This window comes from Raphanus sativus, chromosome 4 (assembly GCF_000801105.2).
Source record: "Raphanus sativus cultivar WK10039 chromosome 4, ASM80110v3, whole genome shotgun sequence".
Lineage (NCBI taxonomy): Eukaryota > Viridiplantae > Streptophyta > Magnoliopsida > Brassicales > Brassicaceae > Raphanus > Raphanus sativus.
Window position 1 is genome coordinate 50,233,058 of NC_079514.1, and position 13,316 is coordinate 50,246,373.

At 33.7% G+C, this 13,316-nt stretch overlaps 3 protein-coding genes across 3 annotated transcripts; 2 read left to right on the forward strand and 1 right to left on the reverse strand.

The window, feature by feature from the left end:
* The first annotated feature begins 5,449 nt into the window (after nucleotides 1-5,449).
* LOC108851292 (uncharacterized) lies at nucleotides 5,450-6,295 on the forward strand. The gene has a single exon (XM_018624699.1). The coding sequence runs from the start codon at nucleotides 5,450-5,452 to the stop codon at nucleotides 6,293-6,295; it is 846 nt and encodes a 281-aa protein (XP_018480201.1).
* Nucleotides 6,296-8,053: 1,758 nt separating this feature from the next.
* On the forward strand, nucleotides 8,054-9,482 carry LOC108852152 (adenylate isopentenyltransferase 3, chloroplastic-like). Its single transcript, XM_018625656.2, has one exon. The coding sequence runs from the start codon at nucleotides 8,167-8,169 to the stop codon at nucleotides 9,169-9,171; it is 1,005 nt and encodes a 334-aa protein (XP_018481158.1). The 5' UTR covers nucleotides 8,054-8,166; the 3' UTR covers nucleotides 9,172-9,482.
* Nucleotides 9,483-11,700: 2,218 nt separating this feature from the next.
* LOC108849637 (uncharacterized) lies at nucleotides 11,701-12,594 on the reverse strand. Its single transcript, XM_018623221.2, has one exon. The coding sequence runs from the start codon at nucleotides 12,561-12,563 to the stop codon at nucleotides 11,784-11,786; it is 780 nt and encodes a 259-aa protein (XP_018478723.1). The 5' UTR covers nucleotides 12,564-12,594; the 3' UTR covers nucleotides 11,701-11,783.
* Between the last annotated feature and the right edge of the window lie 722 nt (nucleotides 12,595-13,316).

Below are 13,316 nucleotides of genomic sequence, written 5' to 3' on the forward strand. Positions count from 1 at the left end.
TCATTAAGCTTCTTATCCCGAATTATTTTCTTTGTGTGTATCATGAACGTTATAAATTAAAGAACTGCAAAGTTGGTGGCCACCTATGACTCCAGACAAACGAGCTAGCACATATATATATATATATATATATATATGTGATGCTACAAATCTTTCTTTAAAAAAATATCATTTAAATCACCAAATTTTAAATTTAATTTTAAATACATCACCTTTTTTTTTTTGATAAACAAAACAAAACACTCAAATTTTATAGACAAAATTTTTTTTGGTCAATAGACAAACCATTTTAATCATAAATTTTCATTGACTAACAATAGATCTAAAATGACTTTTAAAGTTAATGTTTTTTGACATAAAGTTTTTCTAAAATATTAAATATTAGATATTAAAAAATATAACTATAACATTAATAATAATATTATAAACAAGAAATAATTCAAACTAAAATATTAATTTTCATTTTATCAAAGTAAAAATTTATGTAGTTTTCATTTATATTCTAAAATAATTAGTTACCATATCATCAGATGAGTATTTAGTTATTGGTTGATCCTAAAGGGGAAGGATAAAATGGAAAAATGGATAATATCCAAAGTTTTTGGTACTTTGTTTGCTTAAAACTCATTGTTAACATAGCGGGAGTTCTCCAAAGGAGCATGATCTTAAGCGGTGGGTGTTACCAAAATGGAATACATTCGCTTTTTCAAGAGTAAAATAATTATTTATATAATCTTATTTGAATTATGTTTTATAATTTTACTGTCAAAAAAATTGTTAGTGAAATATTAATACGACTTTTTATTCTCAAACAAAAATAGTTTCTATAAATGTGTTATAAGATTCTTTCTACATTTTAATGGAAAATAAGTTTCACCAAAAACTGTTAAGATCCAAACTGTTGCTACATTAGTAGAACCATGAAGAATTTATATACTATTAATTTTATTCTTGTGAGAATAAAAATATATTAATAATTTACAAAAAAAATTTTGAAAAAATTCACAATAAAATTATGAAACATAAGATTATATGAATAGTTAAAAGTGACATAATTAGTCTTTATAATTATTTAATAAATAATTATTAAACTAATGATATGTTATCTAACTATTTTAAGTATAAAAAATATTTAAATTTTATTTATTCAATATTTATATTTATAAAATTTTATAATTACTAAATAATTTATTCTATTTATGCCAAAAAATCATCAATTTTAAAAGTCATTCTAGACATATTGTTAGTAAATTATAATTGTTGACAAATGATATAACTAAAATGATATAGTTAGGAAAAGTTTACGATTAAAATAACTTATCAATAAAAACTGAATATTTTTTTAATTTATAAAAAAGTTAGTAATTTATTTCGACTAAATTTGAAAATTAATTATTTAGATGACATTTTTCTCAATCTTTCTTTTCTTTTTCTTTTTTGGTATTAAGACCGTCACCAAGTCTGTTGTTATGTGTACAAAATGGAAGAACAAGCTGATTAGACTGTTGTCAATATGTAGTAAGTGACTCACGACCACAACCCTCCGAAGTCCGAACTATCAAAGCAAATGAATATAGATGAAGAATAGTATCATTTTTATTCTTGTCATAGATTTAACGGGTACCACTGCAATTGATTTTAGGTTGATGTGTTCATTCTTTATCGGGATAGGTGTGATGGCAACTGAGTAATCAAACAACACTTTTTTAACATAACAAAGTTCTTTTTTTTAACATAACAAAGTTCTAAAATGTACTAATCAACTGATAAGACAACAAAAGGCTAGGATTTAATAGAAACGATGGCTTAACCCACTATTTGATTAAATATCAGTGAATCTATCTTATTAAAACAGAAACATTTTATTGGACCTAACATTTATTTTGTAAGCTTTTAAATTAAATACACTTTTATACTTTATAGTTAAACTTACATTAAATCATTAATGTTTCTTTCTTTATATTACTATTTATGTTTCCAAACAATATATTTACGGAAACTCGGTTCGTCGGACCACCAATTGATCTAGAATAGATGGACAGCTGACAAAAAAAAAAAAAAAAAAAAGACTTACATTAAATCATTAATGTTTCTTTCTTTATATTACTATTTATGTTTCCAAACAATATATTTATTTCTATATACTACTATCAATGTTTCCAAACAATATATTTTTTATACTACTATCAATGTTTCCAAACAATACAATAATTAATCTTAGTTATGTTATATCTATCATTTTCTTTTAAAAATTTTGTAGAAACGTCATAATTTCATAAATTTTAAAATAATGAACTTTAAAATTTGGAGTATAAGATTACAAATTATGAAATTATTACAATTTAAATCAAATTAGATTACATATCGGTCATCCAACAGTTCAATCGGTTAGTCTCGGGTTTTAGTAATTTTTTTAATATGAATATTTTAAAAACCTAAATTGAATTGTCATATCTCCGAATTAACCGGTATAATCACAATCGGGTTGAATTTAAAAACACTGGTTTAAATGCAAAAATATTTTAAATACACACTTTTAAAAATTACCAATATTTGTTAAGTTATTAGTGAAATTTTTCATCGTAAAATATTCCGCGCTTCCAAAGCGCGGGTCAAGATCTAGTATTAAATTAAACAGTGTAACGGGCATCGAGAAATATTTTCAGAAGAACAGATAAAAATTATAACTTCTGTTTAAAATAACAAAACAGGCCAAGCGTAAATCAGTAAATGTACTCATCTCAAGATGAAGCTTATGATAAGTGTAGTGTGAAGATATTTGATAATATTTTTCAAAAAAAAAAAGATATTTGATCATACATAGCTATAGTAAATCTATCTTATTAAAACAGAAACATTCTATTGGATCTAATATTTATTTTGTAAGTTTTTAAATTAAATACACATTTACACTTTATAGTTAAACCTACATTAAATCACTATTGTTACTTTCTTTATACTACTATTCATGTTTCCAAACAATATACTTATTTCTTTATACTGCTATTAATGTTTCCAAACAATATATTTTTATACTACTATCAATGTTTCCAAACAATACAATAATTAATCTTAGTTATTTTATATCTATCATTTTCTCTTTAAAATTTTGTAGAAACATCATAATTTTATAAACTGCAAAATAATGAACTTTAAAATTTGGATTATAAGATTACAAATTATGAAACTATTACAATTTAAATCAAACTAGATTACATATTGGTCATCCATCAGTTCACTCGGTTAGTCTCGGGTTTTAGTAATTTTTTTAATAGGAATAATTTAAAAACCTAAATTGAATTGTCAGATCTCTCGATTAACCGGTATAATCACAATCGGGTTGAATTTAAAAACACTGATTTAAATGCAAAAATATTTTAAATACACTCTTTAAAATTACCCAAATATTTATTAAGTTATTAGTGAAATTTTTCATCGTAAAATATTCCGCGCTTCCAAAGCGCGGATCAAGATCTAGTTTGTATATATTTCAAAATCAGATGGGTCTAGTTGAATTTGTTAAATCGTTATATATGTATATGTAAAAGTTGAACCAGACCAAACAGAACCAACTCGGCCAAAATTAAACCAATTGACCTAATCAAACCAAAGTATATGTCTTGACATTCGATAAAATGTTTTATTATTCCAAATGGTTTGTTTGGTTTTAAACCAAATCGAACCAAAAAAACAAAATATTTAGTTAATTATATGAATTAATATATTAAGAATTAAAATATTTAACCATGAAAAATTAAACATAATATATATGCATATATTACTTCTAATGAATAAAAGAGGCACAACTAACATCAAAATAAAAGAACATAAAAATTCTGAATCGGCTGGTCCAGTTATTCAGTTTAGCATTTGTTATAAAAAAGGAACATGGATTTCATATACTATCATCAAAATTTTAAAAATTACATATAATATTTATATTAGGTCTGGAAATAATAAAAACATAAAATTATTAAATTACATGTTCAACATTTTTATTTTGGTACTTAACTTTACGTTTAAATATGAAAAAATGTAGTCTCAAATGATGATGTATTTTATGTTTTATAAATTATATATTTTTAACCGAAGTAGAAAAAAAATAAAAACTAACTTGATTGAACCGAACAAACATAAACAAAACCAAATACAAAGCAAAACCGAACACAAACAAAACCAAAATAATTCCGGTTTACTTCAATTATTATTTTTATACCAAAAAATAAAACAAATCAAACTGAATCTATACTATTATTTGAGAAGTGAATGTGCTTATTAGTCACTATTATATTTTATGAATGAAATTTATTAATATATAATCAACCAAAAATTAAAACGAATTAATATATAATTGACCTTAACTTAAAAAAATTCGTTGATTGGATGATTATCATTATCTAAACTGGATAATTTTTATCTCCAAAGCGTTTGACACGGTCAAATGGTCTTTCATCACTTCGGTCCTGAGAGCTATGGATCTTCCTGCGCAGTTCATTCTTTGGATAAGGGTCTGCATATCTACAGCAGCCTTCTCGGTCTCGGTCAATGGCTGTTTAGAAGCCTTTTTCACAAGTGCTCCGGGAATTAGACTAGGCTGCTCCCTTTCACCTTATCTATATGTCATCCTGAACAATGTTCTGTCCAAGATGCTTAATAGAGCAGCAGAAAAGAAGCAGTTCAGTTATCATCATCAGTGTAAAGAGGTGAAGTTCACTCATATAAGCTTCGCTGATGATATTATGGTTTTTACGGATGGATCGAGCAGGTCATTGTGTGTGGTACTGAAGGTCATGGATCAGTTCGCGCGTATATCTGGGCTGCATATTAACGCTTCAAAATCTTCCATATACGCTTCGGATCAGACAGTCACACCCATGCTAGCTGAAGCGGAGCGTATGGGGCTTAAGATCGGAAAGCTCCCTATCATTTATCTGGGAATGCCTCTTACCACTAAAGCTCACCAAGCAGGATTATGAACCTCTGATTGATAAGGTGAGGGGAAGAATGTTGTCTTGGAAAAACAAATGCCTTTCTTATGCTGGCCGATTGCAACTGATCAAGTCAGTAATCTCCAGCATTGTCAATTTCTGGAGTCAAGCTTTCATTCTCCCGAAAGCCTGCCTAAATGAGATAGAAGGTATGTGCAGTGCTTTCCTATGGTCGGGGTCTCCTCACCAGTCCCATAAATCAAAGGTGGTTTGGGAGGATCTTTGCTGTCCAAAGGAGGAGGGAGGTTTGGGCATTCGGAAGCTTTGGGATTCAATTAAAAGTATTTGCTCTGAGTTTGTTTTGGAGGATTGTATCACGCACTAGTTCTCTCTGGGTTTCCTGGATTCAGCAATATCTGTTAAGGCAAAATTCTTTTTGGGATGTAAGGGAGGATGGAAAGGGCTCTTGGATCTGGAGAAAGTTATTGAAGCTTCGGCCGCTGGCCTATCAGTTCATTAGGATGCAGGTAAACGATGGGCGCACTGCATTCTTCTGGTTTGATAACTGGCTGCAGACAGGGAGGCTTATTGATATTACGGGGGCTGTTGGTACATGTTATCTGGGCATTCCCCGTACTGCCAAAGTATGTGATGCAGTTTCGCAAGCGCAGTGGAATGTCAGGGGCCATAGAAGCCGCCATTTTCGTGAGCTACACGCTCGCATCCAACGAGAACCGGTCCTGGATGTTGAACAAGGCCATGATGTAATCCTCTGGAAGCATTCTGAGGATGACTATAAACCTTGGTTCTCTTCTAAGCAAACATGGGAACAGATTCGAGAGCATAAGACGACTGTTATATGGAGTAAGACTGTTTGGTTTGCTCAAGGGGTACCGAGATTCTCGTTTATGGTCTGGCTGGTTGTGAAGAATAGATTAGCCACAGGAGACCGGATGAGAGCTTGGGGCCTGCATCAGAGCTGTGTTCTGTGTGGTGAGAGGGATGAAACCCGAGATCACATCTTCTTCGCTTGCCCGTACTCATTTACTGTCTGGAACAATTTAGCAGGAAGGCTTAGTGGTTACAGAACTGATCCTGATTGGGAGATTACACTGCAGTTTCTGACCAATAATGACCTGCAGTACTTGGACAAGATTCTGTTGAAACTGGTTTTCCAGACCTCCATCTATCACATCTGGCAGGAAAGGAACAAACGCAGGCATCACACGGGTTACCGTTCGGTGGATCAGTTGATTAGGCTTATTGATAAAGCAGTCCGGAACAGGATATCGTCCCTGCGATATGGAGCTGATCATAAACTTGGAAGGATGATGCAAAGATGGTTCGAAATGACACAAACCACCTGATGCAAAGATAGAATAAGCTTTTGCCTTGTAAATTTTTTTAGGCTATTTTGATTCCCTTGTAAATGTTTATTCTTTTTGCCTTAATCAATAAATTTCACATTTTATCAAAAAAAATAGTTTATATTAATTAACCATTAACTAAATGCAGATTAATATAAAATTAACAATAAATTGAAAATGAATTTCATTGATTTGACAATTACCATTATCGAAAATAATGATATTAAACATAAATTAAGGATAAATTTCAGTGATTTGATAATTATCATTGTTTAGAAATATTTTATGTTGTGTTTCTCAAAAATATTTTTTTAAAATTATAAAAGATAAATCCCTAGATATTGTATATATTATTTGTATATTAATGTTTTCAAGTTTATCTTATGCAATAAAATAATTTATTATATCAAAAACTTTGTCATATGTAAAAGAAAATATTGTAAGATATTTCAAAAGCACGATTGTTTTAGAGTCTATATATTACATGATAAAAGTATTTACGTTATGATCAAAACTTTCTATATATAGAGAGAGTTTATTGTTTAACTTTTGTTAAATATTTTGAATGTACGAACAAATGTTATTATTTTTTATCTTTTTGAAAAAGAAAATTTAGTTGTATTTGAACTGGTCATGTATTTACTTTAGAATGTTTTGTAAAATTATTATGTTCGCAAATGCGGACAAAAGACCTAGTTTAACTTTAAACAGAAATGTTGATGCCTAATTAACTTCAAATAATAATAATTTTATTATTATGTATTTTTGGTACATGTAGGAATGGAGGAATCAGATACGTACATGGACGTTTAGGAGCATGCACACATTGATAAGTTCGCACACAAGCAAAATTACATCCCATTAGGCAAATAGCTACGACTTGTCGTTGTAAGAATAATCTTTTTAAAGTCCCTTTCTCAGACCATTATATTTCTTATCTTATCATGTGAATAATTATAATGTAAAAACAATAACATGTATTTGTGTTGGTTTTCCACTTTTCCCGTCTTAAGATTGTACGAAGAGTAATAAAGAGAGGTTGCGGAGATCTTGGCCATTGCAGGTCGGTAAACAATTTTGCCTCTCCAATTCATTAATGGACGGTCCAATAGAATCTTTATATTATTCAACAAGAAGTAAAATAATCATTAAAATTCTCAGAAAAAAAAAGAAACTAAAGAACCATGAGAATATCAAAATTATAAAACATAGAATCACATCTGCATAACCTTTTGATGGAGTACCTACATATTAACATTTAGTATGCCGATCAGAGGAAGCATAATAACTCTAATTTATCTGTTTTATTTTAAGTTGATGCTTGTGAAGCGTAAGCTAAATTTACTTCATGCAACCAAAGAAATTCAAGCTTATACAACCCAGTTTTCATATAAATTAAAACTAAAAAGGAGACTATTATATAGCCTCTACTCAACTCAAATAATGTAGATATTTCGTCTTCTTTTATAAAAAACGGGAGTGCTTCTGATCAATATTTTCCAAAAAATCGTATCTTAACTTCACATCAAATGCACCAGAAGTTTAAACTTGATTGAGACATTATGTATCATCGGCACTGCACGCGTATCAAATGTTCGGTTAGACTAAAAAACAAATAGAAGAGAATAAAGTAAAGTGAAGAAAAAATAATAGGTTTTGACCAAAATTAAAAAAGCCAACCCAACTTGTCCTATATTAATATTATTCGTACACAGTTATTTTTCACAGGTGTGACCCTTATATATATAAATTCACCTGAGCATTTCATAAGTCCAGTCCATACAGAGTCGCCAAACATATCTAAATATATATTATAAAATACCTGACGTCCCAAGTTCATATTGCCAAGTTTTTAAAATATCTCTATCATCATGATCATGAGGGTATCTATGGCCATGTGCAAACAGACATTGCCTCCTTCGACGGCGTTAAACTTCCCCCCGGCAAACTTTGGTCCCAATATGCTAACTCTAAGCCCATCCGGTCCAAAGGATAAAGTCGTGGTCATCATGGGTGCTACCGGGACAGGCAAGTCACGACTCTCCGTTGATCTAGCCACTCGTTTTCCTGCTGAGATCATAAACTCTGACAAGATTCAAGTTCACCAAGGACTCGACATTGTCACAAACAAGATCACGACCGAGGAGAGTTGCGGGGTACCGCACCATCTCCTAGGTGTCTTGCCTCCTGAAGCTGAATTAACCGCTGTAAACTTCCGTCATATGGCGAATCTCTCAGTTGAAAGCATCCTTAGTCGTGGAAAGCTTCCAATCATCGTTGGAGGTTCCAACTCTTACGTTGAGGCTCTAGTAGACGACGAAGACTACAAATTCAGGTCGAGATACGATTGTTGTTTTCTATGGGTTGACGTGGCACTTCCCGTTTTGCACGGGTTTGTATATGAGAGAGTTGATAAGATGGTGGAAAATGGAATGGTCGAAGAAGTTAGAGATTTTTTTGACTACTCGGATTCTGAGTACTCAAGAGGGATCAAGAAAGCAATCGGAGTTCCAGAGTTCGACAACTTTTTCAGGAATGAACCGTTCTTAAACATGAGAGACAGAGAAGAGTTGCTGAGTAAAGTGGTAGATGAGATAAAGAGAAACACTTTCGGATTAGCTTGCAAACAGAGAAATAAAATAGAACGGTTGAGAAAGATCAAGAAATGGTTTATTCAGAGACTGGATGCGACTCCGGTTTTCACAAGGCGTAGGTCAAAGGTGGATGCTGACGTGGCGTGGGAGAGGCTGGTGGCTGGACCAAGCACCGACGCTGTGTCACGGTTCCTGCTCGACTTTGCCAGTCCTCGACCGCTAGTGGAAGCATTAACCGCGCTGGCTAGGGAACGCGAGATGTCGCGGTGCCTAGTGGTGTAATAATCGGCTATATATGATAAGGTTGGATCTTGGAAATGTGGTTAATATATGCCCAAGTCATTTTGGTATGATGGTGTGGCAATGGTCAGCAATATCCAAGACTACGATGAGTGGAGAAAATATATTAGAAAATAAAAGTTATACCCACGGCTCTATATATATATATCGTATTATAGTAAGTATTGTGAGATACTGAAATTTTGGCATAACGATTATTCAGTATTATCATCTACTTTTTTTCTTTTGATGCAACTGAGACTTGTAAGTGGAATGCTATCATTGGAAATGAGAATTGCTCGCCTTGTTAACTATTTGATTTTAATAACACAACGACTAAACTGAAGCTGGAAAATTTTATATTCTTTACATAGTGGATACTTTATACGGTATTTATGTGGTTTCTTTAAATGTAAAATGTTTAATGCAGACACACGTAAACGTTAACCACTCAAAACAAATAATAATATGGTATGTAGAATATATTAACTCAGAAAATCGTCTTGGCTGTTGTTAATGAGTTTAAGAAAAAAAGAAAAAAATGTTAAAAAAAAAAACAACAACAGGAGGGAAGTCTGATACTAGTAGTAGATTCTTTTAATTCTTTGGTAGCAAATGAAAAAGGCCGTACATGAAAGGAACAGTAGTACCACACGCCGAAGCCGTACAGAGAAGCCGTTGACAATGATGTGTATTGCATTTGTTCTATATTAAAGTAGGTCCCACTATCTATCTTTTTTTTTGCGCACATGGATATTATTAATAGGAAAAAACAAAGTACAAAGGCCCATAGAGCAAGCCCAACCAAAAACATAAACAACATCAAGCCCAATCATTAAAAAAAGCGAACCGTAGGCCCAACAAACCGAGACCCAACGATCCGTTTCCCACATCAGCCCCACGTGTTGATCCAACACCCCACATGGACGCGTGTCAGCAGAAGAGGTATCGTCATCTCCTAAGCCTGTCGGTCGCTGTCGCCGGGATCGCTTCCGATACCACGCCGGAAACGCGAATCACCTGCTTCCTCCTCGATCCGAAGTCGACGCTGTTGAACGAATCATATCCCTAACACCGGAACACACCGGGATGCTCACCACGACCACCGCTTCCACCTCCAATGACAAATATTGGGTGTAAAGGAAACGAGGTCTCTCAAACTAGGCCCGATCTTCGTAGAGCTTCAATCGGACTCTCCGACAACTCCTACGAATTCGGCCACTTCCCACCACACGAATCAACCATACACAGCTCAAACCTTCCCGAGAGACGAAAGCCGGCGACCACTACCGGCGAAGAAACGGTACGGCCCCAGAAACAGACACCGGCGACACACGGTGAAGACTCCACCGGTTCCCGGAAAGCCGAAGGCGGACCACCACCAAAGGAAAACGTGCATGGCCGCAAGCATAGGAAAAGAAGAAAAAAAAAACAGAGGAAAGAAAGCTTTACAAGACGGGGCCGGACCGACGGCGGCGCGAACCGAACCCGCCGGCCGGAAGCAGAAACCACGGTGGTGTGTTCTTATAGAGAGAAGGTTATAGAGAGAAGGTAGAGGGTTTTCTCTCACTAGAAAAATATTTGTTCCAAAAAAATACTTTTTTTAGGTCCCACTATCTTAGTTTGTAATGCGGTCTTAATTGGAATCCATCCGTTTCTTATTTTATTCTCTTTTTCCGGTGTGCAATCGGCGTCTCTCTATGCGACTGGCCGAGTGCTTAATATATTTATTATCTACCGTTACTTGATATTTTTTTGTGGGTCAACTAACATTTCTTAAGCAAAGTATATATGTTTTCCTGAAACAGAAATTATCACTAATCACTCCATACACACACATATTTATTATATATATATATATATATATATATACGTGTTGACTTTGAAGCAATTAAGAAAAGCTTTTGAAAAAAAAACTATTAGATGTAAGGAACACAGTGGAAGACAAGAACAAATTGCATTAAAAAATTGAGTAAAAAGAATCAATTCTTTTGAGCATAACCCAAAAAAAAATTATATTATTGGTCCCATCAGTGCTGCTTTTTGACAAGAGTTAAGATTCCATGAATCTCTTTATCCTCTTTTGTTTAATAAAACATCTCTTATTTTTGTTCGTTTGTTGTTACTCGTTAGTATTATATGATTGTTCTTCTCATTTTGTCGATTTAATCGCGTTATGGCAAGAAATGGATTCGAATTGAATTATGTCAACATAGAGATTTTCTCTGTGTTCCTCTTGAGTTAATAAGGTTAAAAGTCAATTAAATTCACACTACAATCATGACTCACCCACCTGCAGGGTAAATACAATATACGGGCCTGAAGTTAATTTATAAAATTGCGATTTACTACTATACTAATTTAGAATGGACCTACGACAATCTGATAGGCCCATTTGCAATGGAAGATGAGGCGTGCGTCGATTGAGTGTAGCTCACGCAAAAGATAATCAGCTTACTTTTCTTTTTACTTTTGGTTGACTTTTGTCTAGTTAGGTGTGAGCATACAACAGTTGAACTCAAGAGCGCGAAATAAAACAAACGTAGTACATCTAAGATATATATAAAAAAGGATAAACAAAAGGGTTTTTCAAGGAGAAGAGAGACACGAGACAGTTAGTGTAGAAGTCTGCCTCCACAAGTGAATGTGACGATGCATGAGTCGTCCACAAAGACTGTATAGTTATGAGCAGGTTTTGATAGCAATGGCGGAAGCGTAACCAGAAGGTCGCACACGCACTCGTTGTCTATTTGCCTCAACCACTTGCAGCAATCTTGTTGACCATACGTCTCATCTCCGTGTCGGTGATGATGGTGATGGTGGTGGTGGTGGTGGTCGTCGTCATTATCGTGGTGGTCGTGGTCATCGTGATCATGGTCATCATGATCGTGGTGGTGGTCATCGTCATCATGGCCGTGGTCATCGTCATCATGGTGGTGGTGGTGGTCATCGTCATCATGGTCGTGGTCATCGTCATCATCGTGGTCATGGTCGTCATCATCATCATGGTCGTGGTCATCGTCATCATCATGGTCATGGTCGTCATCATCATGGTCATGGTCATCGTCATCATCATGGTCGTGGTCATGGTCATCATCATCATCATCATGGTCGTGGTCATGGTGGTCATGATGATCATCGTCATGGGGATGGTGGTCATGGTCATCATCATGGTCATGGTCATCATCATGGTCATGGTCAGGAGAAGGTGGGACAGTGGGGGAAGAAGGTAGGACAGTGGTCACTGGGACACGTGCGCAGGCGTAGTTAGCCAGAGCGTACTGAGAGACGCATAATGGACGTGGCGGTGGAATCTGTATGATTCTCTGGCCTCGTGTGAAAGAGGAAGAGGAGAGAGCCAAAAGTAGAACAGCTACAATAAAAAGAGTTTCCATTATGAGTGTGTGTGTGTGTGAAGAGAGTCTTTGGTTGGTGTTGGTTATATAATTAAGGTGAAAGGAGGCACAAAGAGGATGTGAGGATTATATGGAGCGGGATCTTAGGTTCGTCAGAGTATTTCATTTCATTTGCTTTGCGTGACTTTGCTAGTTTGTTTGTAGACCTTTTTTCAGGAGAGTATTTCATTTTGGGCATAAACCTCTTCCAAATTCCACAAACAATTTTAATCACAAAACCATTTATAGCTGCCAACTCCAAATTTGTATTCTTGACGTAGGAACCCTTCTCATGCTTGCAAGAGCTCTTCTAGAAAACAACAATTTGTAATGTCTTCAACTTTTAAGATTATGGGAGTAGTACATATATATAAGTACATATATATAACAAATCAAAAGTCGTATATATATTGCTAGTTTGTTTTTGTCCCACAATCTCCCACTTTCTTTTTATTAGTAAAAAAATAATAAAAAATATTTGGGTTCACCCCTAGGGTGAATTTAAAGGTTCACCAACCAATCATATTATTTCATTTTGTATGCAAATTTTTCTTAAAAAGGAAACAAGATATTTATTATTTATTTTTAAAAATAAAAAATAAAATAAACAAAAAATAAAAAATAAAATAAACAAAAAAATTTTAGATTTACCCAAAGATTTAAGGGTTACCTAAGAGTTTATGGTTGTGTTTAGGGTTTAGAGTTTAGTTTACGATCTATGATTTAGTGTAGAGAGTGTTAATATTATTATTT